General features: G+C 38.9%; 1 protein-coding gene across 4 annotated transcripts; it reads right to left on the bottom strand.

Moving 5' to 3' along the window:
- Positions 1–44: 44 nt before the first annotated feature.
- On the bottom strand, positions 45–26477 carry tasp1 (taspase, threonine aspartase, 1). Of its 4 annotated transcripts, XM_053333361.1 has the most exons (15): positions 26328–26477; positions 25885–25967; positions 25568–25769; positions 24732–24799; positions 22997–23065; positions 21369–21489; positions 20352–20436; positions 20175–20254; positions 19986–20092; positions 16715–16834; positions 15729–15807; positions 10581–10691; positions 8219–8326; positions 7405–7478; positions 45–1444 (listed from the first exon to the last, which is right to left on the bottom strand). In XM_053333361.1, the coding sequence occupies exons 3-15, from the start codon at positions 25725–25727 to the stop codon at positions 1352–1354; spliced, it is 1275 nt and encodes a 424-aa protein (XP_053189336.1). In that variant the 5' UTR covers positions 25728–25769; positions 25885–25967; positions 26328–26477; the 3' UTR covers positions 45–1351. The 4 variants fall into 4 exon arrangements, with proteins under 4 accessions (XP_053189336.1, XP_053189335.1, XP_053189337.1 ...); XM_053333360.1 differs by lacking the exon at positions 25885–25967; XM_053333362.1 differs by lacking the exons at positions 10581–10691; positions 25885–25967.
- Positions 26478–26677: the final 200 nt, after the last annotated feature.

Genomic DNA, 26677 nt, shown 5'->3' with positions numbered 1-26677 from the left:
CATGTCATCAAGTTTATGAGACTAAAGACAGTTAGACAAAGACATGTAGCAACATAGATTTTATTTACTTTTCAAGCACTGTAGAGAGCTGTGCAATCATTTCCATAGCTTATACCATTTTATATTCATTGCATTTTCAAGTAAAGATAAGACAAGCTCTATCATGGTTTTGTTGGAATTCTTATTAGTAACTGAGTTTAACAGCAAAATCAGAGAAATTGATTATCCCGACAGAAGTATCGATTTAGTTAGACCTTTACTCTTTTCAAGTACAATCAACAGCACCATTTCATGGGCTTAAAAATGCATAAATTCGTTTTAAGCTGTCCTTTTTTCTCTCTAAACAAGAAAATACATGTCCTTCAATGTAACTCTACAAATATAAATTGTGTTTTTAAATGCTGACTAACAGTCATGTTTGGCGGTGGGATCAATTACTGCTACCTGAGCGCTATAGTATCAGCATCACTCTGCGAACTGCTTCTTGATCAACTCTACGCCTGCTAGAGAACAAAAAGTGGCTTACTGGAGGTGTTTTGTTTTTTTTTTGGACATGCAATAGCTGTGTGTTCACATTTTAAAACAATCATAGCAAAACAAATTCTATGGCCGTAATGGTTATAAAACTCATCATGATCTAAGATGCACATAAATGCTACATTATACAGTATGCTGGAGGATTAATAACAATATGTGTGAGTACATGGAAGTTGGTCTGTACGTGTTTATTAATATAAATTGCTTTTATCTTCACTGTTCAAACTCTCACAGCTGTAAATGCTTCATTCACAACAACAGTTATCTTGAGTAGCAGGCATTCCCACAAGGTGCATACCGACATCCTTTATACTTGAAAAGTATATTTTTTTAACAAGAAAATAAGGTCTTGCATTTTAAATTCCTAAAAGTTTGAAAATAGTCACATCTGTTCAGCAATACAAAATAACATGAACATCCACCCTGTTTACCTAAATCATAGCTTATATACAAAAGGAAGGACGTCACTTTTTAGTTGGAAAAGAGTAACAAAGAAAAATAATGGTGAATCAAGGCAATGGTGCATCAAGTCTAATCCAGGTGACACTGGAGAGCTGAGGGGGGTGTAGATTGGCATAGAGTACATGCTGTAGGCAGACAGTGGCAACAGGAAGTCCTGTAAGTGCACTAACTAGAAGCTAACACCCCTCCCTCCTTCCTGGAAACCTGTTAAAACAGCTAAAGCTTATTACTTCTAGCATCACAAAGGTATGTGTGTGTGTGTGTGTGTGTGTGTGTGTGTGTGTGTGTGTGTGTGTGGAAGGGTTTGTATTGGAGTATTGCTAAGGAGGCCCAGGAGGAAGGTAAATGCGGCTCACTCCGCTACACTCATCAGTCGACACACACCTCCCTCGATGGCCAGGGACTGGCCAGGAACGGTCCCAGGTGGTAGTCTGGATATGTGTGTCTGCAGGCAACAAAAGAGGAAACCCAGACAGTGAGAAAAACAACCAAGCAAAGATATACATACAGGGTAAAGCTTTTTTGGGGAAAAGGAAACACTAACTAAGTCTTGATCATTCAATAGTGATGATGGAAGATGTTATTTAATATGAAATTATGAAATATGAAATACCAACCAAAAATAGCACTTTATAGAGAGCAACCATGTACAGTTGTTGTCCAGTTTGAGAAATATATATATATGTATGTATGTATGACTCATAGGCCTTTTATCATTTTATTAAAATACTATGAGACAAGATTGATCATTTTGCTTTTTGATTCAGTGCTATCATTCTGCCTCCGCCACTGGTGTCCACAGGCATTTTCCACATTTCCACAATCCTAAGCAGCTGCCACAGCTGTAGAAGCATAGCCAGTGGATACAAGAGATTTTTCAGGAAAAGGATTTGAAGAACTTGCATACAGGCGTCTGTGCCAGATGTTCTCAGTTCACCATCACTAAGCGTTTGACTTTACAGGAATCTGTAGGACGGGCATCACGCCACCTAATCCAACTATTAACAGTTTTGCATCTCTTCATGTGTGTGTGTGTGTGTGAGTGTCCAAGACAAACAATCACCTTCAAAGCTGACCATTATTTGTTGGTCTATGGTGTTGTGAAACCTACTATACTTCTGAACATCCTTCTTCTTGTGCAACTTCAATGGCTAGCACAGAAAGTCAAGATCAGACAGTCTCTTCTTACAAGCAACTACCCTCAGGTTTCTTCATGTCAACCCCTGAAGGATTATCTTCCTGGACGTCACTCAGAGACATAGACATAGGCAGCCCCAAGACCAATTTTCTTCAGCAGACAGTACCAGGAGACCTGGTTCAGGGTTACGGGGGCACCTGTAACCCTGAGGTAACATTTCACAAAGCAGAATTTGGAGTAAAAATGCTAAATATCAGTCAGGGACATTCTACACTATAATAAAAATCTATAATGTATTGCTGTGGAAAGAGATGTTATTTTGCCAGGAAAGGTTAAAAGTATACTATACGTGACAACAATCTGAACATCATTTGCTAACTACAACCCAACCAGTCATTTCCATTTTTCCGAGAACATATGACTACTCCTGTTGCATCATGAGCAAGTATCCCTGAAGTCTCAGGATGCCAAGTGAGTATTTATAGAGAGACAGTAAGTGGAGAAAGGGAACAGACTGCTAGTGTTTTGTGTTTGAGCAGAAACAGAGAGGAGTAAGAGGAGGAGGGATGGGGCAAACACAGCTGTGAAGACGGGAGTGATACTTCCACTGGGGGATCAAAGGTGACCGACTCTCCCTGTGCCAATAATGGCTGTCATCCGCCTTCCTCTCTCTCTCCACGGAGTTTAGCAGTTGCTCCAGCCTTGGGGGAAGAGTCTGTCCACTTGTTGAGCAGGCCACTGAATTGGCCTGACATCACTCCCCCAGTTGCAGGGTGCATCCATCCTCTACGAGACTCCTTTTTTTTGCGTAGGTCTGAACTTTGGCCCCTGGCACCCCGAGGGCAACTGTCACTACAATGGGACAACAGCCAGACAAGGCCACGCACACATGGCAACACTCTCAGGGGCTATTATGCCTCCAGTACCCCTTTCTATGTCCATCTTCTTGCCTTCATCTTCTGGGGGTGGGGTTACAGAATGGACTTTTTTAAATTGTTTTCAAGTGAAGGTCCATAGCTGAGTCATAATCCACTAATGGTGACATGATGAATGTTTTCCTTTTGATGTGTGCATGACAAAAAAAACAGTTTGAATACATAGCTGAGCATTAGCAGTATGACTTCATATAATTTTCAGGAAAACTGTGTATGACAATCATACCAGCGTGTCATAAACCTCATACCAACTTGCAAGCCTTTGTACCGCATATTGTTTCAATCTGACACAACGGTCAACATGAGTGAGTAAGCAGGAAGAGTCAAAAGCTTACTAAACCAAACAAGTGGTACAGTGATTCACCACCGCAGCGCTGAGAGCAACACGTGTCTTTCCAGAGCTTTAGTGCTAGTACAGAACTCCAGGTTACAAGGCCACAGCGGTGAGGATGTGTCAGGCTTAAACTCTACTTGAATACACAGATTTATACTGAGTTTCATTTTGTCTATTGGTGGGAGTGACGTTAATCTCAAGAACAGCTCCACAATGAGCCATATCACAACGTATGTTCAGATATACTTTTTTAATGAATCCTTGTAATGGAATCCATGTTTTAAAGAGACAGAGTAAACTAATTATCAAGTCAGTGTCAAATGTAGAATTGCATGAAAGCTATGATAGATAGAAAGAAAGAAATGAAGACACGCAAACCTACAGTGAGCCTGTTGGCAGCTTGTCACCCAGTGACTGAAGTGACCACATGACACGACTATGGCGGAGTCAAAACAGAACGTGAATAACACAGTTTCATTGTATCTGTCGGAGAAAAACAACATTCTTTGGTGATATGAATGTGTTTAGGAGCTAGAGAAGCCACACATTAACACCACAGTGTACGCCAGAGGATAAATTTAGCTCTGTGACTGTGCCGCTGTTTTTGTGTTGTGGTTTTTAACATTCTTCTCTTTTAAAATTAAAAAATTAAAAAAACAAACATATGCTATTTATTCTCCACTGGAGATGGATAATAAAAACAAAATGTACTATAATAAAAGCCATTTGTCGTGTAATATACAAAGCAGACAATATCCAGGATGCCTGAATTGCATGCCATTTGATTTTTTTCGGGCTTTCACAATTTGTGCAGCGATGGCTTTATAGTGGTAATGATGTCCAGGAGGAGGGAACTGAGCCATGGTGGTGGTGCTGTGGAACCTACACTTCTCTTTCATCTGTCCAATCATGACAAACAATAAAACAATAGTCTAACTGTTTCAGAAGCGCCGCCACTGGCCTGTCCATGCAGCTTTGTGGAGCTGTTTAAAACACGGCCTGATGTTTTGATGTCCTATCCAGTGCAAACACAGGTGAGTGTTTGAATGAAACCAGATGCTCTCCCTGTGCAGCGCTGCTGTTTTATAGCTATTTTACAGTCCAATGTCAAAATGATTAGGATACAGACTCAACTTTCCCCAGAAACAAACATCTGATTGAAAAGTAAGAAAAAAACTTGAGAGAAGCTGCCAGCACAATGTCTGGCCTGACGTCAAACACATTTTTACTGAGCTATAGCATGCTTCACTGCTCTCCTGGGTTTACGAAGCTGTCATTTGTCAGAAAAAATATACACATATGAATCTGAGTGTATAAAAATCAGTGTTAAAAGAAGTAAACCTGTGGCAATATAAATCCAGTCTGACCTCTGTACTAGATACTCCTGTATGTCAGCCCTTTCAAGTTCTTATCACAGACAGTCAATGGAGGATGGACTCTGACTGGACCAGTGGGATGCTAATAGGAATGGGAGGAATGTCGGTAGAATAGCAGCTGGGGCTGTGGATGTCTCTGGCTTTATATATTTAGCCACTTACCTTTGCAACAACATGTGCAGATGCTTAAATCAGGATTACTGTAAGTCCCGTAGGAACACCAATTCTCCTAAACTTTTCTTCAGTAACTACCAATGACAACACAGTCATAACAAAGCTCCATATTTGTTACTATCATCGACCCTCATCTGTTAGGGCCGACACGTATAATTTTCTAGACTCTCACTGCATTGTGAACTTCATTGTGCTACATTATTCTTCTATTCCCCTTTGCTGTGTCTATGAAGTAGGACTTCCTCACGGATCTAATATTTGTATGAAAATCCAGGTGCCACCTCCTAGGCCTCCGTACCAATCACTTTCTACACGGAGTCTACAGACAGTAAACATCATAACTGGAGCCTGATTCCATTAACGTTCCCATCATGGCCTTTTTGAACTATAACGGCTGAAGGGAAAACAGATGCACCGCGTTATGCCATCCGCTCAATGGACGATGTGTTAGCAGTGAACAGAGGCCAATTCTGAGTTCAGCTGGGAAGCAACTCTGGGAAGAAAAATGGGATAAAATTTAGTTTTGCACCTAGTCTGGAGGCTTGAAGGACAGAACAGCCAGCTGCTCTGGTATGCAGATGGTGAGAGCTGCAGAAACACATGGGAGGTTTGTAGCCTCCGCCGCACAACTAGCTGCTCAGTCTCTGAGGAGCAGAGTGAGGTTTTGGTGGAGCAGCTGTGCTCCGGGCTGCACTCTACAATATCAGCATGTCACCAGTGGCTCCTCAAGGGGAAGTGGATACCCTCTCCCAGGAGATCCAGAAACCACTACAGATAGACAACATTCCCAGATCTGTGCCCACTGAAAACATTCATTTCATAGACAACATCTTTCATGCATATATTAATGAAGTGATGCTCGGCAACTGGTTCTAGTTATATATGCCACCAGTAACACAAACCTCCTCTAATGCCGGCTAAACATCCAACTATACACATTACTGTATGGAGGCAAATAAAACAAAAAGCTACAAACAGTAGGAGTGTCTAGTTATGCACCTGAAAAACACAGGAATACAGGGTTCATCGTGTCCTGCTCACCTCTTTACGTTGGCACAGGCGTGAAAGGGGAGCTTGCACGCTCAAATTCCACAACAAAGCCCAATACACAGAGCAAATATGCAGATGGATACTGATATCCCCGGTGTTGCATGACTTTCAGTAAACTTTATGGTACTTTAGGTTCAGGTAGGGCCAGAGAGGGGGCGCGACAAGAGACAGACCAAGAGACAGAGAGAGACTGGTGAGGGGGCAGGGAGGCGGGACAGAGGACAAAACACTTTGAAATCTGAACCAGGCTTGAACAACAGTGCCCTCTCTTCATAGCGACAGAGATACATTAGCCAAACAAATCAGTCAGAGCCGGCGCTCCACTCAGAGCCAGGAGACCTGAGCATTAATCACTGCTCCCTATAAAGCCACACTGATTCAAATCACACAATATCTGTACTTGTGAATGTTGCTAATGCTTTTAATTGAATTCAAATAATCCAATCTTTAATGATGTAGTCATTTCTTTCCACAAAATTGTTAAAAGAAAGTTCTGCGTAAAAGATTTTACGTCCCATAACACAACAGCCAAGGTCATCAGCAGATTACCAAACAAGGTGCAGGGGCAAACGTGTTGTCTACAACCACAGGGTACTGGGTTCTAGTTTATTTCAGGAGGGAAGTTGGGGAAGGATTATATAGTTGTCATTAGACTAGCAAGCTCTACTGGTTAGGAACTGGAAGTGGGATTTGGGGAAGTAGCACAAACCCTTTGGATGAAATCCATTGCAGGCAAGTGACAAGCAGAATCAGAATAGTATATAATAGGAAGTGAGGAAGGAGTGACAAGGCCAATTCAAAACTGTGAGGAAAAATGGGGACGAAGTGTACAAATGAACAAGATGGCAGTCTCCCATCAGCAGGTGAAGGGAAAGGACATGGAGAAGGCTTTGCAAATACCCCAATTTCAAATCAGGCGCAACACATTATCAAGGACTGTTTGTCAAATTGACTTAGATTCTGACATGTGCTCAAGTTCAAGTTCATGGCTCAAACTGGAGGTCAAGACAGGAGACAAAGCAGTGCATAAAATATGATCAAAAACATAACTGATTTATCTTCAAACTCCATAATACTCTACATTTTATGAACACTCATATGAACTAGGAGTGTCACAGAACACTGGTATTGATGATAACCGTGATATATAAAAAATGTATAGTCATATATCAAAACACACAATAAACAAAGGTGAAGATGAATTTGACTGATAAAATTATTATTATTTTAACATTTTCCATAAATATTGTAATAATATTCTTATTGTGAAGTCTTATGGTCATGTTTATTGTGTAGTGAAAATGTGATATTGTAACAATCTTAATACAAACTCAACCCATACAAGTATTGTTTTAAAGACTTGTTAATGTTGCTTGTCAAGCTGATTGGAAAGCTCACCTTTGCTTTGCTATCTTGGGCAGACATGTAGCCAACACACATGCTCTCTGTGGTGTGACTCCATAGGAACTCCACTGTGAAAATACACATTAAAAATGTTTTAAAAAAAGAGAAAACAGAAAAACAATCAACATAAATATAACATATTAATTCAATACCATAAAGGGGGCAGAGAAATAGTGTGGAGAGGGAACAGGAACATATTATCACTTAAGCTGATATAATATATTTTATTAACAGATCTTCACAGGTCATTAGTCATTTGAAGATTCAAATCAAGATGTGTCAGTGCATGTCAGTGACCTGAAACTCATCTACATGTATTTGTTTCTTTGGAGTTGAGGGTTCAGTATACATCGTGTCATCAACACACAGGGCAAATGGCAAAGATAAAACCCACAATTGTCAGATTCTGACTTTCTCTTTCAGAACTGAGATTAAAGATTAAATCTCATTCCATGACGGTAGCTTTGCGAAAAAGAAAGGAGCTTTCACAGAAGCTCCAGGTAGAGAAACCAGATCCACCAACACAATCAGCCAAACTGGGCAGTATTGAGAAGGCCTCCACTTGTCTGAAGATTAGCGGTTTATTCCATAGTGGGAGGTCTATGCTTGAATCTGAGATGAAGGGTGTGAAACCAGAGACTGATTGTGCAAGTTAAAACACAGACCACCCGCCAGGAAAAGCCACCTCCCCCTCCTCCCGACCATCTGATGATAGATTTTTAAATATTAGCAGCCAAACTTTTTGCCTACCATCAGCTGTGATGTGGAGTTTTGAGTATGATCAGGCTTGAAATGATTATTGCCTCACCCAGTATACCCTGAATATTTTGAGATGGCTGAGCTTCCACACATCTGCAGCACCGCAAGACAATTACTCCACCCAAAACACGGTCTTCGCTGGCCAGAAAGGGTGAGCCTGGACACAAAAAAGACAAGAAAGACAGTTCACTTGAGATGACTGAACATGGCATAGGCATAGGTTTTTACTTTAATCAATATAGTTACTCCACTCTGACAAACTGAACCAAGAATAACATGTGTAAAGACGAGACAAAACACAGCCCGTTTAATCAAATTAGTCTAATCTATGAAAAGAAAAGCTCTCCATTCTAGTTGTCTGGCCAAGTTAAACAACTGAAAGCAATTATTGTGTCATGATGTATTTTTTTTATTTAGCAGACTATTAAATAAAAAAGTATTTCAACTCATTTGTAAGAGCATGTTTTAGCACACAATAGTGACAGGTGTTGAAATATTTAACACCCCATTCTGTATATAATACTCTTATAGAATTCATCATGTAAAGAAAAGCATCCAGCTAGATAACCCTCAGAGACTTTTACGCTTATTCTTTAAAACTAAACAGAAAGAAAACTATTGTGTGTGGTATGAGAGCTTCTTGTTTCCTGACTTAGCAGAGGTATGCTTGACTGAGGTGTCATACAGACAGAAAAAAATCTTGGCTGCGATAAAAGAAAAGAGGGCTCGGTTTGGAAAACAGCAGACTAAGAACAGCTACAGCATGTCAAGACAGCATCAAGTTGAAGGAAAACAGGACCGGTTGGTGCCTTTGATGGAAATATTGTTGGGTCTGCATTGTTTCTTTGTTGCATTTCACACTTTCGGTTCCATGTTGTAATGTTCCCCTCACTCTAATAAAACACTTTTTTTTTTTTTTTTTGCATAGCTTGAGAAACATTTACATAAAATCAGGGTATTTGTTGTACAATCTATAACAACTGAAAGAAGATAACATTTGATCCAGATAGTTTTGGCTCCACATTGCAGACATAACTACATCCTGCTGTCATCACCTATGTAGGCTGTGCCCCCCTATCATAGACATTGATTGGTTTGTAGATGGGCGTGTGTCCATTTCATCAGCGTGTTGTCAATTTGGAGGGTAGGCTTCTATCACTGTTTGAATGAATGGAGGGAAAATGAATAAACATTTTGTTTCTTTATCTTCAGGTGGCATTACTCTCCAGTCCTTTCGTATCCTCTCCAAAAATACCTGGAAAGTGTTGGCGTTTTTATGAGTTTTTTCCAGTTGACTTTTTATAATGTCGAGACTGAGAGTTTTTTAATTAAAAACTCTGTCTCCTCCTCTCCCCATGTGCTATCGCAGCTCTTTTTTTTTCTTTTTCCGTGACGATAGCCTTCTGGAACTTCCTCTAACTGGTCCGAAAGTCTGAACCATCCAAAAAATGTTTTAATAGTAGAAATGAACCGAATAATGGTTCAATTTGATCCAGCCAATGTTGGGCTGTTTGGTCCAGACTGTGGTCCAGGGGAGGTTTCACACTCGTAATTTTAATATTTGATCAAACTGTAAAGTCCAAATTCTGGACCAAACGGGGTGGGTGTGAAAGGGCTCTAAATGTATGGATTTAAACCTTACATGTGTGTGTGGCAGGTTTACCATACCATGAGACTCACTGTATTACACAAGCAGATGTAAACAACTGATGGTATGCTTATTATAGATATTCAATTTTGAGAAATGTATTATGTAACTTTAGTTGAGACACTGTTATCATTGCTCCTTCTAAAGCAAGATTTATGGAGCTTTGTTTAACTTAATGTGTGCCTTGAAAGGAAACAAACAGGAGAATTAACTTCAAATTGACTTCATCCAGCCTGTCCAAAATGTCTTGGTGTTACAGATGTCCATGACAGAGCCAAACTGGGACGGACTTCTAAAGGGGGCCAGAACAAGGCAGAAACCACCACATGTTTCCACATGTCCTTTCTTCCTCTGCTCTGTCTTCTCAGAGCTGTCCCAGCGGTCATTCACAGGCGCAGCAAACACACTTAACAAGACTTTCTAAAACTGACCACTTCTGAGAATATGGCATAAAAAATTACATCTCCACATGAACTTTCAACAAAACAATTATGTCTTCCAAAATTATCTGTGGCTTTCAGCTATGATGTGTGGAACATTTGAGGGCCCTGTTTAAACAGTGAAAACTAACCATGAATCAAAAGACTTCTCTTCTGATTCTATTATTTCCAATGTTTCCAGTTGTTAGTTCCTTCCTTATGTTATGCAACATCTGTCTGTTAGTTTAATTCTCTCGGTGCATCATTTTTCACAAACACGCTCTTGGCTGACAAATCTATGGGTATGGAAAGGAGTGCTAATCAGGCTACATGAGGGGACTCACTGATGAACTTGTTTTGCATAGCCTCCAGCAGTGCTTGGTGGGCATCTTCAGACTGCATGGCAGCAGAGCATTCCTGTGCCAGCATGGTGCGAATCAGATGCTCTCCACAGCCTGGCAAAAGACACACAGACACAGCTGAAAATGTAACATAAGCTTGTATCAACTCACTCCTTTGTTGCAAGGCTCCAATCAGAATTGCACAAAGTCTCCAGTGAGAGAATTAAGACAGTTGTTGCACATGCAACACAAACCACTCACGCCCAAGTGTCTTAGGCAAATAAAAAACACTTTTAAAACATAAGTTGTGTATGGTATTAATCATGTGTTGATGTTTCACATCTTGATGTTGAACTGAAATTTTGAAGAGATCAAGACGTAAGAGCCCTTCTTGATTACCGTTTGTAATACTATGCTTTGATATTCAAAATTTGTATTTGTTTCCAATATATCTGGTTATTAAGTGACGTAATGGAAAATATTGCAGAATTAAAGGATTTGCTTTTTCGGCCAGCACAAAAAGACTTAGTGCTACTGCAGTCATTCTGGCATGTTCCCATCAATGTGATGCCTTTAAGCTGTATGATTTCAGGTAAACTTGACAGAACCTGGTGGCTGCCAAGTACAGCTGCCTTGCTCAGGGGCACATTGACAATAATTGGTGAAGGAGAACGTGTTTCTCACTCAGTTTTCCCTGCCCAGATTCACAGCTGGTCTGGGAATTTGAAACTGCAACCACCTAGTATTAATTCCACTTCTGTAAACTCTGTGCTCCAGCAGGCTGCTTATGGCAGCATGTGTCAGCATACTCATAAAATAAAAATGATCACCTTTACATTTGTGCATCCATTTTATGTTACTTGGTTATAAATTTACATATCACCATTCTATACATTTTAGAAACATGATTTTTTCACTCCAAATGTAAAATATTGTATTTATATTATTTTAATGTGGATGGTAAAAAAGAAGGAGTTATTATTATTATGTAAGGTCTTAAGGCATGTAACACTTGTCTTGAGTGACTGCGTGCCAAATACAAAACTAAAAATTTTATCTGTAAAGCTTTTGACACACTCTATATTTTAGTGTGAGAACATTTTATTCATGCCAAAACCTATTCCTCTGAATTAATTCAATGCTCGCCAGTCATACTGCATGTGGTGTAAAGAGAAGACCAAGGAGAGAAACAAACTGTTCTGTTAAGCATTTAAGCAAACCAGGAACCATAAAAAAAACATGGGCAGCCTGTAGAAATGTCTCACCTTACAAATTCAAAACATAGCAGGTGTGATTTTTTATATCTTAGATAGTATGCTACTATCTTATACTTACTGCTTAAAGGACTGCAGCTAAAGCCAATACATTGTTGTTACCAAGAAAAAGACAGATATTGGGTGCATATGATCTTCCTCAAATGTAAAGTATACCTGCGCTCAAGATAAACAAAAGAAATCTAAATGTGAAAACAAAACACGTTTGGCAAAAGCTCCAGCGCCAACCCCATAAAGACTGAAGAATATAGCCTTGTTGTTTCTGTAAACACAAATCAAGTACCCATAAAATATCAGGTAACTACAACAAAACTGAATGCAGGTTGGTAACTGTGGAGACCAGATGCCTGGAGCAATTTGAAGTTCTTTTTTAACAAGAGCAGAATGTCGGATTGGCCAGGTACCGCGCCTTTTGTACTGAGTTTACCGTAAACCACTCTGTCCCGGGGGAACTGGATATTATGGCAGCACAAACACAGTTGAAGCCTCACGTACAGCAGCAACTCTAGAGAAGATAAATGTAAAAAAAAAAAAAAAAGAAAAAAAAAGAGGCCAACAACAAACTGAGACACAGCATGCGACAGCCAACAGCAGCGAGAGTAAACAGAGATGTTTTGTGAGCTGTTCTCTCACCGGCCACACAGCAAAGTAGAGGCCAGACAAAGCATCCAACGTGCATAAAACAAAAAGACCCGCATGAGCCGCATATTGCAAGACAAATTAGAGCAGAGGAGGTGGTGGGTGGGTGGATGGATGGGTAAAAGGGGTGGTGGGGTGAAGGGAAGGAAAAGTGACATATAGGGTGAGGATCATTCTCCTCGTGTCAGAATGAAAATTATTGTTTTTCTGTTTCTTTTGATGGGAATGCCTTTCATGTTAGGAAATTAAAAACAGGTGTTGTACTGGAACACACATTATGCTCTCCATCCCCATAAGGAAAGATTTTTTTTTTTTTTAACTAACATCAAAGGGAAAGCCGCAACATACTGGAGGAAGACGGAGGATGAGCTGAAAATATATACAGAGCTAAATATCTACACCTCATGTACTGGAATAATAGATTAACAGTAAGGGTGCAACCAAGATAATCTTATATTGCTTGTAGGAGACCAAGAGGAAGTGGCAGGATGCCTTCAGGAAACTGGCATTTTGTACCATCATAGACACAAATGTCCCTAACAGAATCCAAATTTACTGCAGCATAAACTAATAAAACTGGCTTCAGAGAAATATCTCAACAATCTTCAACAACTGCAACTATTTTTCTGGGGTTTATTGTGTACGTAATGAACACTCTAGTTGGATCTTTTAAAACTGTGCTTCTGATTGGTGTGTAAGTTTCTAAGAATTGTATAATATAACATACAGAGCTGGTGATCATTCATTCAGGCAAGCTTCAAGGGTGGAAAATGCCGGCAACCTCAGTGGTCCAATGTACATATGACTCCCGCTTCAGCCTGTCTGATCAAATCAGCTCTCTGCACTGAGATGCATTAGGCTACAGATCCACATCAAAAGATTTTAATGTTCCCCAGAAGCTATGTTGCAGACAAACGTCTATGCATCTTAAAGAAGTGGGCTGATATATACATCTCACAGCCAGGAATTTTTCTTTCAGCTATAAGAGGCATGTACTCTTTTAGCACGGTTGTATAAATGTTTAATAGGTCCAAAAAAATGCAACTCCTTTTGAAAATGGCAGATTGGGCCCGAAAGGGAAGGATGTCTTTGTTCAAATGACTATCTGTATTAATTTAAAACCTAAAAGAGACAGAGCTTCAGGAGATTGCCCCTCTGCTCCTGTGTTTGCAGTGTCAGCAAAAGATGGACGGATTTAGGAAGGTGGCCGACATACTTTCTCTACATGCAGAGCTGGAAAGGCCAGAGCCATTTTTAATTCCAAAGTTCCCAAGGCTCCTATTGCTAAAAGAAGTTGACTTTCACTAGACATGTTGGTGCAGCGAAGGCCAGGTTTCTATTGAAGTGTGAAGGATTTGAGTAACCTCTCCATCCAAACCTCCAAGTTCCTTGTACACACACCAGAGACTGAAAGAGAGAGGAGGTGGGAATGCAGATATCTGTTGCTGTGGTTTTTTCAGCCATAATAGTGAGAAATGGATGCACAGTGCTCCAAGCATTAGAAATTTACATTTGAAAAACTGAACAGCAAAGTCTCCTTTAAACAGAAATGTTACTCCAAAGACCAAAATACTTTCCAGTGGTGTCAGATGCTTTCAATCTAACCATCCATCCAACCATTATGTTTCAGCTGACGTTGTTCTGCACTTTGATTGTTTATGCTAATTTAAAATACAGGACAACACTGGACAGAAACTGGTCTTATTGCACTAATACTAAAATCGTTTCTGTTACAGCAGTGCTGGCAGAATATGCAATGGCTCACTTTATTGTTCGGATTATTCTGGGCTGACTTATTTGTTGATGCATTGATAGTTTCTTTCAAAGTGTCAACAGCCCCAAAAGCAAGTTTAAGTTTTTTTTAAATCACTAACTTAACTTAAATCTGTTGTGGATGATGAGAACACTGAATCTAAATGAGCTTATACTTGAGGGGATGAAATCATCTACTGCACTCTTAGTCATCTTACTATCATAGCCCATCTATTTCAACAGCATTGTTCTGTGTGATAAATGTGCTATGATAGCATGTGAGGGAGGCACAGCTGTTTTCATAGCTCTGACTTCCTCTAATAAATTATTGACAACTTTTAACAAACTGTCAAACCTTAAACCTTGATGACCGCCATTAACCACAATGGAAACCCAGCAAGTTTGCCAGTTGGCAAAGTTCAGCTTTCTAGCTCTTTATTACGAGAAACAATAGCAACCACCTACTTCCTCTCACTCCTCCTCCTGATGCTGACACTGCAGACACAGTAAAGAGAGGAAAGGGAGAGGGACAAGCAGTGACAGGTGACGACTATAAATCATTCTCATGCACAAACAATGCGTGTGTGTGTGTGTGTGGGGGGGGGTTGGAGGGGGAGTGGTGGGGGGGCAGTAGGGTGACTGACAGAGACTGTCTACAAATGAGTTATGAGTTCAGGATATTTGCAAGCCAAAGAGTGTGTAGAACTTGAAAGCATTAAAGTTGCTAACCTCTGATACAGTTCTATTCAAAGTCTAATAAAAGTTGTTCTCTTTTTTTTTCTTCACCTTGCATCTCATGAACTGTCATATCAACAACACATTATTTTGATGCTGCAACATTTTGTTTTCAGTTTAAAGCAGGAAGAAGCTGTAACAATGCAAAATAGGGTAAATCAATTGTTTTATATAGCTCACAGGCAAAAGGAAACCTGATACCATCAATACTGGATGCCTCTTGCTTTAGATGTTGTGACATAAACTTAATATTTAAAAATAACTTCATACAAAAACTGTATCTGACTGACTTAATTGCACTTATTTACACCAACTAACTGATGACCTGAATCTAGATAACTGTACTTGAAGTTTGCGATCTAACCAGCGTCCCGCTGCACTACAGCGGTTCTCTTTCTGTCACGTCCATAGCAGGTGTCCCATGTCAAATGTCACTGCAAATCCGAAGAGCTTTTCAATGCACCTGGCATGCAGCTGACTAACAAAGAGGGGAGAATGATGACTCAATCAACTGAGGAAGTGACAGATGAGAATCACTCAGCGGGAATGGTTGGAGGTCATCGGAAAGTATTATCAGGCTTTTTGAAGCATGACTGTCTGGGGCTAAACAAGAGACGCACATCAAATATCTCATTCAGATTCATATCATCTCCCAGAGAAAACATAGGCTAGTAGTAAAAATGTAATATGAGAGGAAACATTACACACAAAAACCTGCAAAGTAGGCTGTAGAAAGTGTGCTGTGGTATACCTGAGGTACTCACTGCTGTAGAGTAAGGGTTCATATTACAGGCATTTTCAGCCCAGCAGCCACATCCATAATGAGCAGCCTGAGAAAAGAGAGGAAATGTAGACAGTTTAGACGCAAAAGAGTAATACTGTTTACACAGTAATGATGTTAATGAGGCTAAGACAATAAATCCTACAGATTCATTAATTATGTTGGTATTGAGTGCCTTATTTTATTTTATTTTTTTGCTATTGATTTTTTTGTGGCCATTAATGCAAGACACATAACTTCCTGCAGCTGAGTCATAGTAAGAGTAAAAAGACCTTTAGCAAAGACAGGTTTTCTGTTTAGAAATTTTTTTAAAGATATGTTTATGTTTATTTTCTGTCTTTAATGGAGAACAGATAGTGGAGATGCAGACAGGAAACATAGGAAGGTGTGTATCACATGCATCAAGACAGTCTATTAAGTTTTTACTAGAAAATGTTGAGTTTGCATTTATATTCAAAAAACATGACGTACAGGTAATACCCAGGTAGCCTCATTACTTTAATCACATTAAACAGCATTACTGGCAGAATAACTCAGCAAATAGTGACAAAGGGGGAAAGTAAGAAAGCTGTTTTTTGCAGAGACAAAGTGGTATGACATGTAACAAGTGTCCCTGGTTGGATTTGAGCCTGGGTCGTTTTGGGTACCAGACAAGTTGCATTAGCTAATGAAAGACTTGGCTTCAGATAGAATAGGTAGGAAAAGCCCTAATTTCCTTCTACTGCATAAATTCTTGGCACTGTATTATAATTTGACACTACACTACACTACACAATTTTGTCCTCTAAATATACCACTGAGTCAGCTATGTGTTAAGATACATTAAAAATGATACATTACAATACTAGAATATTCAAAAAACTAAACTAAAAGAACAAATTGAAATGAGTGTATAACACATTGGGGCTGATGATATTTGAAGCTGTGATGTGGATTAAGACATAGATGCAGACTACCTGGCCAACCCTGCCGGGGTGTTTCATGGCCAGGCCTCCACTGGACACTGCTGCAGCTACATTCCCTTCCAGGTCAACCACAACGGCTCCCACTGTGTCGAGGCACCCTGAACCATTTTCCTACATATCAAATGAAAAGAAAAAATATTCAGTACTTGTCAGAAGTTTGGATACATTTATTAATTCATGGGTTTGGGTTTTTTTTGTTTGTTTTTACTATTTTCTACATTGGACAACAATACAGAAGACATCAAAACTATAACATAACATATGTGGAATCATCTAGTAAAAAAAAATAGTGTCAGACCATCAGTTGCATTGTGCTGAGGTGGTGTTGGCATACAGCTAATCGCTCTATTTAAGTACTGCAGTAAATCATTCTATGGCAAGAACTGCTCAACTAAGTAAAGAGAAATGACAGTCCATCAAAGCTGTAAAACACGAAGGTCAGTCTGTCTGGAAAATTTCAAGAACTTTGAAAGTTACTTCAGGTGCAGTTGTAAAATCTGTCCAATACTATGATTAAACTGAGGAGGACCACCCCAAGAAATAAAGCTGGAGAGTTACCTCTGCTGCACAGGATAAGTTCATTAGAGACCAATAAAAAGAAGATAATAGCTTAGGCCAAGAAACACAAGGAAAGGATTTTAGACTAGTGGAAATCTGCATTTTAGTCTCATTAGTCCAAATATGATATTTTTGGTTGCAACCTCTGTGTCTTTGCGAGGTACAGATAATTTGAACAGATGGAATCTACTTGTATGGTTCCCACTGTGAGGTACGGAGGAGAAGGTGTGGGGTGGGTTTGTTCTGCTGGTGACTGTTGGTGAGTTATTCAGATCTTTAACCAGCATGGCTACCACAACGTTTTGCAGCAACTCACCATCCCATCTGGTTTGCGGTTTAGTGTCATTTATTTCTCAACAGGACAACGACCCAAAAACAGGCAATGAAAGGGCTATTTGATGAAGAAGTAGAGTGATGGAGTGCTGCATCAGATGACCTGGCCTCCACAATCACCCGCCCTAAATAGTCATCAAATCAAAGAGGAATCTAAAATATGAAACATATTTTGGTTTGTTTGGCAGTTTTTGTTTATTACATGATTACATGTGTTATTCTATAGTGTTGATGTCTTTCGTATTGTTTTACAATGCAGAAAAACAAAATAAAGAAAAACCCTTGAATCAGTAGGTGTGTCCAAACCTTTGACTGGTGCTGTATATACAAATACTGACAATTACCAAGTGAGAATTTTACTCAACATAAAGGAGGAAAGATTATGGACAAAGGCCTGTGGAAACTTTCACATCTCTGAAGTAGAGCTATCATCTTTGGGAAAGCACATTTCCAAAATTAAGAATGTACGGGATGACAAATTTATGAATCATTCTTTCATGCCCTTCAAAGTTCATCAAGAATTTATTGTTGTGATTTCAGTCAGCAGTTTTCTTTCCCTGATTGCAGTTTGCTTTGGACGTGACTTGTTTGTGAACCCTCATGAGTCAGACCGTAAGATGAATAGAGCTCTATGGTGTAAATGTGTGAAATGGCATTATGAAAATGTATTCCGACTCTACCCATTCTTACCAAAAAACTGAAGTATATGCTGAAACCATGAAATGGAAGAGTAAAAAAAAAAAGGCTGTCTCATCTTTCTTATGCGCTCCTAAATCAGCCCTGTCTCCAGGCGTTTGAGGCCAAAGAGAACCAGAGCCAGCTATTTCGAAATGCTACAAAGACCATCTTGTCATTCCTTATCAAGATCCGTAAAGGAGGAAAAATCCACAGAAAATAGGGACTGTAAAGACTTATAAGCATTCTTGAAATTATATCAATATGCTTTAGATTGCACTGTAACTAGACACCATCAACAGGCAGGTGCTTATATTGCTCTGAAAAAAAAATAAGGGAAAGATTTTATTGCTTGGCAGAAAAACAGAGACATAAAAAAAACACATTGTGCAGGAAAATTAAAGCCTGCTGCAGTAATATTTGAGTCTCTAACGGTCACGATTCTTGATGCAAAGAAGTAATTACATGTTAACTGACTTTGTATGACCATGGCAGAATCAAAATTTAAGATAAGGCTGATGCCAAGTTCCTGTAAAATACCCTGAAACTCATGACTTGCATGTGAGCTGTCACAGTCTGAGTGTGTCTGTTATGTCCAGGTCTGTGGAAGCTGGACTGCACCAAATGGTCATATATTAATCTTTTAATAGGTCAACCAGGTTTGTCTAAACATGTAAGAGTTAGATGAGAACAGAGGGCAACTCAAAGCTTTAACTCTCATTAGGCCCATTACCGTTTGACACTTAAATCAATCAATAGATCATATGTCAACAAACAGTCCAACTGGGTTGTTAGTCTTTCTTTTTATGGATACACAGTATCATTAATATTGAGGATTGATGTGACTGAACTAAATAAACAATAAGACTGTTCAAAAACAGGTCCAATGGAGCACATTGGGCTGTGGCCATTTACACGTTTTAGACCATTTAACACAATTAACATCCGAACCAAGATAAACTTTCCCACCCTTGTCTGTGTGGGCACCACTGCTGGTGAGCAGGGAGCAGAATTAATTTGCTCTCAGCGGCTTTCTACTCATCATCAAGCCACTCTCTAGTTCAGCTGCTCAGGGCAATGAAACTTTGCCCTTACTCTTGTTAGTTTCTTAAATAATTTCTTGGAACAGTCTGTGCAAATCTGGTAATGCAATTTCCTTCAACGACCCTGGAAGAACTTGAGATCAAAAGTGGTAGGACATAGCTTAGTTCAGGAGGATTATTCATTTCTTCCTGTATAAAATACCATATTCTACTTGATACTTTTGGCCTTTTTTCGTTCAGTTTTGTTTTGTCCAAAAGCTAAGCTACATACACTGCAATTTTTTTTAAACTAAAAATGTAGCTAGAATAAAAAACAATGATATTTAACAGAAGAGGCAAAAATAAATGCAATTTTCCACACTAGTAGCTGCAACAGACCAAGTGATGCAGCCATATTCTTGTTAAAACAAAACAAGAACTCACCCATATTTAAAAAGAAAAAAAAGAAAAGAAAAAAATAAGCTCTATAGTGCTACTAGAAACAACAAGTGATACCTATAATACTGTAGGGGTGCTCTGATCGCCCTTTTACTCAGTGTACTTGCATCTAATAGAACATTTCCAACACCTTTGTATAGATGAGACCCCTAATCCATAACACATAAAGCCATTAAAATAAATGATCTAACATTTACTGATATAATACTACTCACATTTTCACTTGATTGTCGTCTTTTCTTTGTTTGATTATGTCCTGTGTCCATTTTCTCCGCCAGCTCCATCTTTCTCTTGTTTCTCTTGTACGCAGATAAACTGAACTCTGCGTGTGACAAAATATTCTCACTCGACTGAATCTACACCAGTTGATGGACTTCTCCAAATGTCCTGACTCAAATACTTACTGGTAGCCATTTTCTCTGAAGGGCATGGTGGTATACCATGGCTGACGGCCCAATCATGCGCTCCTCGTCCCACTAAAAAGCTGACAGATAAAAAGAATTTAAAAAACAAAACAAAACATTAACAAGTAGAAATATAGTGGCATTAATAAGATATTAATTGATAAGCATGATAATCACCAGGGAGGTATTCTGCCAGCTGAGAGTTTCCCTTTCTGTGCTTCATTCAGTAGACGATTTGCAACTAAAACTGGGTTCTTAATACCTGAAGGAAAAGGTACAATTATCAGAGTGCTGTCAATTCACACTACTTGCTTTTATTATTGTATAAGCAAATCATGGTTAGATTTTACAAACACATAATCCTCTAATCAAATCAATACAAGAAACACGGCTCATCATGGATAAAAAGCCTGAAAGATTCTTATTTTCAGGTGATTTTACACTACATAAAACATACTTATTAATGTTATATTACATTTTTGCTGAATCATCATCTTTCTTTCCATGCTTTGGTTTGCAGTACATATGATTTTGTTTATTTTCACAGACAATGTCTTCACTGAGTCTATTGTGGAGGATTGGATATTTTCCTTTTTTTGATTTTCTTACACAAGCACACTTATGAATGCTAAGTTGCTTTTTAAACATTCTGCCTCATAAAAAAAAAAAAAAATCAACTCACTGAATTCTGCTGACCTTTTGAAAAACACAGGTTGACAAGTATCCTATTTTATATTAAAAGCCAAGAAAATTTCATTCATCATGTACAAAATTATATGCCTAACTGTTACCTCATGCAGACGTGGTAATAAAAACAATCTGCTGTTTTTTGGCCTAAATGTTGAGTGCCAGCTTTCACCCCTGGGCTGTTGTTTGGAATAAGTCTTGAGCTCTTGCAAAAAAAGAAATACTGCTTTTGTTGAAAACCTTCAAGGAAAACTGTTTATCAGTTTGCTGATGTGTACATATCAGGAGCATTACTTGGTTGTCCTCCAGGTAAAATGTGGGTGGTCCCCTATTTCAAGAATTTATGATGCCAATTCACTCCCGTAATCTCTGAAAACTCTGAGATGGTAGAAAGTAAATCAGTAAAAACTGGCCTGATTTGTTGCCAATACTTCCAGGTGACTGAAGTTCAGTGCCACAGCAACCTAGCAGTATTACATAAATATCAACACACGTGTTGTAACTCACCACTAATGGCGCCTACAGCTCCATAATGCAGCGACTTCCCATCCATGATACTCGCATCACATTCAATTTGCCCTGACAAGTTAAGGTTGGAGCCCATGCCAGCGTTTGTAAAAGGAGAGTCCTGGGAACAATTAAAACAACAGAGTCTAAAATAAAAAAATATGAACTATGAGCCATACTGTCAGTATGATATGTTGAAAGAAAATTAATCTTTTGTAGGTAGTTAAACCATGATAAAAAGGGGTACCTCTTTTAACAGCGATATTTCCAGACAATAAAGAGTCCATATCTACCGTAGTAATATGTCTGTATTATACAAGCTTATATGATGACCCTGCTGAATATGCTTCACTGCTTTAACAACTGAAAACACTAGTAGCTGCACAAACTTTATTTTTTGAAAGAAAAAAAAAACAGATAGATAATCAAATACTGAATGACGATCAAAGCAAGATAATGAAAATTATTTTACAACATTATGAGAAAGAACCTCGCTGTAACGCAATAATAATCAGATTGGAAAACCCATGTTGTTGTCAATCTGCCTAACTGTAGACGTTTTACCCTCTCTGCACGAAAGATAATGATCTTGACTTGATTTTGGGAGAAAATGGCTGGCTAGCCTATGTCCCTCTGTTCTCTCATATTAATCTAGTTATGTTGGTTCATATTAGGTTTTAAGTTTTTGTGCCTAATGGCTCCCTCATAAAGAATTTGTATTTCTGTGCTGTATAAGTGGATTTATTTTCAAAATAACATTTTTACTTCCAAACACATGCGATTGCTAATATCAGTGTTTCCCACACATAGACTAATTTGTGGCGGTGCGCCACAGATTCAACACCGGACGCCACATAATTGCGTTTCGTTATTAATTATTTTTTTAACGCTAATTAAAAAATACGCATCTCGTATTCGTTAAACTGCATTTCCTTTCTCTGCTCTCTGTCACTCACGCGTCTCTCTCACATAGCTCACACACAGTTCCTTCCCCCCCACCCCCCACCCCGTCGGTCAGTTTACCGAAACCAACCCCCCCCCCCCCCCGGTCGGCCAGTTTACCGAACCCCCCCCCCCCCCCCCTGTCGGTCGCAGGCCTACCACCACACATTGCCTTCAGATCTGTGGGAAACACTTAATATGAATTACATGCTACAAATATGTCAGTATGTAAATGGGAAGTAATATTTTACATGGAATAAAGGTTTAGTTTGTTACTGACTTTTTTCTCAATGTATAATTAATTGTTTATCATGTTTGTTTCTCTTTTGGGTGTTCATCATTTCGCTTGCTACAGGTCATTTTCCTGTACATTTTTGCAGCTGCAGAGTTCATCACAATCATTCTTTTCTTCCAACCTGGCCCTGAGGAGAATCATCCCTTACATCATCCAACAGGATGTGCGTACATGCATCAGAGGTTGGAACAGAGTAAAGCCGTTTTGGATAAACACACACACATGTCAAATTATGTTGCTTATCTGCACTGAAAGCTTTTTGGATGTTGTTGTTTTTTTTTATTCCAATCTGGACATAAAAATAATTGTTTGCAGTGTGTTAATAAATACTGACTTTACAATGGTTGAGTACTGAATCGATATAATCAAACCTGGATCGTAATCAACCAACCTCAAGTTCAACCAGTGCTGCAGCCACTGCTTCCACTGCAAGAGCCCCAGCTTTGAGCCGGTCCACAGCCTGTAGAAGACAGACAGGGCCACCTTGTTAAAAAGAGTAGCAGGTTTCCAGTAAAACCACCACATACAGTCACTGCTGTCAGCAATATCAGCATTGATACAATACTTCATTAAAGTCCATTACATAACATCATGATAAGACAAATACAGAAATAAATCATTTTACATTGCCCCTTATCTCATGAAGGTGTCATTTTCCTCTACAACGCTACAGTGCATTTAGTAGAATATATGAACATTCATGTACATTGTCTCCACTTTCCTAGTTATCTGTTTAGTTTTTTTGCACTGTGCCTCCACTGATTGCATGTGAGCTCCTTCTGTGAGTAAGAAAACAGAGGCCGACAAAGGCTGGCTGTGTGTTCATGTGCGTGTAGACAAATGGCAGCACTCTAATACATTGGAACAAGGTATGTGATTGACCAGGACACATGAACGCAACTGACCCCTTTTGAAATTGAACTCTTTTGGTCTTAATGCAAAGCACAACCTCTGACAGAAACTGAACACAGCTCATCATCTAACATCACAATCTAACACCATCTCTATTATAAAGCAAGAATGATGGCACTATGGGCTTGTTTTTCTTCAGTGGCAAAACTGAGAGAAGATCTAAAGACACAATGAATGAAATAAAATACATGGACATTCTTGAGAAGAACCTGCTCTAGAGTGCCAAAGAACTAAGGCTTCCCTTCCAACAACATAATGCTCTTTAATACAGCCAAATGAAAACTGGAATGACTTCAAAACAAGAACAGTGAAGTGCCTCAGTGGTACAGCCAAAGCAAAGATTGGAACTGTTGAAACACTATTGAATGATTTAAAGACAGCTGGTCACACATACTTTGTATCTATCCTGAGAAAACTTCTAATAAAATGTAAGAGAAAATTCCAATATTCCAAATATTTTTCAAGCTGAGGAATAATAAATGAAATAAATAAATAAAGTTGATGTACTATGTTGGGGGTTGTAATTGCTAATAACTGCAAAAAAAGTGAGTGTTTAGTAAAAAAAGTGAATGTTTAGTAAGAAATGTTTTTCCATTTTTCTGGAAAAAGATGGAAAAAAAATCCCCACTTTTTGAACAAATATGCAAAAAGTTAGTCATTCCACATGCAATATATTTTACTTTTAAAGACAATAATTCCGAATTGTATGCACAAAAATGTAGTCGAGGAAGTTTATGCACCTTGATTTAATTTCACAATTTGTATATCAACCAACTTTTAGATAGTCAGAGCAGCTGACTGTAATAGGTCATGTTCATTGTATCAATAAAAGTATACTTATTTTTAAATGATCACATAAACATATTGTGAAGGAACCAACATGTATTGGTAATAAATGTAGTACATACTGTATAGTGTATGTTGAATGTTGTGAGCTAAAACTGCATTTTGATTGTTCTGCATCATTCTTTGATTTTTGAAGGAAACCAGGAGAGGTTATTTAATGGATGATCACGTCTCGATCTGTTCCGTTGCTCTCTAATTAGAAAGTACTTAAGTGATTAAAACCTGTGAGGTCCCAAATAGCAAAACATTTACAAATATTTCACAATAAATGAGGCCAATTGAGGACAAACATAGGAAGGTTTCATGTGTTCAGGCTTGTTTGCACACATATTGGATAATCTATGGTAATGCCCATAAGGTAAACTTACTCGCTGGCAGGCTCTTTTGCACACATGCTTGTACTCCTTTGCCTTCGATTCAGAATGGTATCCTGCTCCTGAAAGCAAATAATGTGAAAGTGAATGATAAAAAATAATTGACATCTTTAAGCACTAAAAGATATCAGATGTAGTGGGAGGGTCATATTCAAAGCTACCTCAACAGAAAACCTTATCACAATGCTGTAGCTTGAATTCACATCTTAATAAGCTGAAGAAGACAGGGGGTGATGCTGTGTGGTCTGGCACAAGGCCAAAATTCATGTTCTGATCTCTTGTACAGTTTCTCTATATGCATCTCAAATGGACAACACATACCAGCATAATGTACACCTATGAAAACACAGGGTAAATGTGTGTCACAGCTGTCAGGGTTTGCAATCTGCCTGTAATTTGTTGTTTCATTTAATGAGGCAGCAGCTCATTATGCAAAGCATGCAGGTCAATGGGCAATCTTATTAATGACGCGAGTATGTTCAATGACACTCCCCACATCTTTGATTAAAATAACTGTAGCCTATATGTGGGTTTTACAGATGTCAATAATAAACTTAAGAAATGTTTGTAAAACTCTCACAGGAGTGCTTAAATTAACTTAAATACATAAGAAAAGACATGGAATACAGACTATATACAAATATATATACACAGGTGTTGTGTACGACGTGCAATAGCCATCTTCATAACCCATTACAAGTTCAGTTAATATCAAGTTCAATGATAATGACCCTGGCATTACACACTGTTGACTTATTATGGGTTAGCGCTCACAATATTCCTCTTTTGGCTTCTTAATTATGCTGTTTAATGATGGTGTGTACACTTACCAGCATGCACCAAAACAAATCCACCGACACCTGGCTTTTGATTCTTGCTTGATTCCTGTTTATTGGACCATGACTTGTCCAGGGGAGAGGAGGGCTGCTGCTCTTCAGCAGAATTGATTAGACTTTCCATAACCCCTGCATAACTTGACAAGCCAATCATGGCCTATCACACAGAGGTGAGAAAGTCATTTTCAGGACACACCTGAGAAAGAAAAAGGAATACACAATGAGGGTGATTTCGTATTTTTGCCTGGACATGCAGACATGAAGGGTGTGGTGGCTCTAGAAAACAAGCTTTCATTTGAAACATGACTTACAATGACTTCAGTGGTTAAAGTAATGGGTCATTCTTCTTATATACAACACATGATGAATCACCCATCCGTTAGCTGTCAGTGATCTGTCAGCAGTGGATCATCATGTCAATAACATCTACCTTTTACCAAAGGATATATTAATACTTACAATTTGCTGTGACCGATAAGACTTAAAGTCAAAAGCTTGAAAGCTTGCACATAACATTAATCTGCGGTATCGTGACGACGTTATCAACTCTCCTAGCAATGTCTGTTGTTCATGTACCCAGCTTCAAGTTTGAACTATTAAACATAGGTTGTTTACTTTATGCTACGTGTCTATTGAAATAATTAAAGTGGATAAACTTGCAGATTACAGACAAAATAAGATTGCAGTAATGTGTTTTCGTTAGCTTGTTAGCTAACAGCTCGCTAACACAAAACAAAACAAACCTTTAACTTACAGATTTCACTCCTCCTCCCCTTTTAGCGACAGTGCTGTATGCTAACCACGACGTTAGTTGACATGTGTTTAATACTCATGAACTGTTGTTTCACTGACACATGTAAGTGAGACAAACTTTGCAGCTACAACACTCTCCATCCACAGCGCTTCACAGAGCTAGCTGAAGCGTCCAAAAGTACTTCCTGGTTCAGATACACGTTGCTAAGGAAGTGAGTTCAGCCCAAACATTGGCCCACGTGGTCACTCCCGCACACACAAATACACAAAATACACATACAAAATAGCGTTGTTTGTATCCTGCTAACATGTACAGTAAGAAAACACAAAATATAAATAAGCAATAAGTGA

Source organism: Scomber japonicus, chromosome 14 (genome assembly GCF_027409825.1).
Source record: "Scomber japonicus isolate fScoJap1 chromosome 14, fScoJap1.pri, whole genome shotgun sequence".
In the NCBI taxonomy this organism is placed as follows: Eukaryota; Metazoa; Chordata; class Actinopteri; order Scombriformes; family Scombridae; genus Scomber; species Scomber japonicus.
The sequence above is the reverse complement of the archived record's forward strand: the minus strand, read 5'-3'. Positions and strand labels throughout refer to the sequence as shown.

Coding starts and splice junctions, on each gene's coding strand:
- tasp1 (XM_053333361.1), bottom strand. CDS start 25,727: ATGATTGGCTTGTCAAGTTATGCAGGGGTTATGGAAAGTCTAATCAAT. Junction 10,692..15,728: donor TACAGCAGTGAGTACCTCAG/GTATACCACAGC, acceptor GTCTTTTGCCAG/GCTGTGGAGAGCATCTGATT. Junction 7,479..8,218: donor AAATATTCAGGGTATACTGG/GTGAGGCAATAA, acceptor GTATTTTCACAG/TGGAGTTCCTATGGAGTCAC.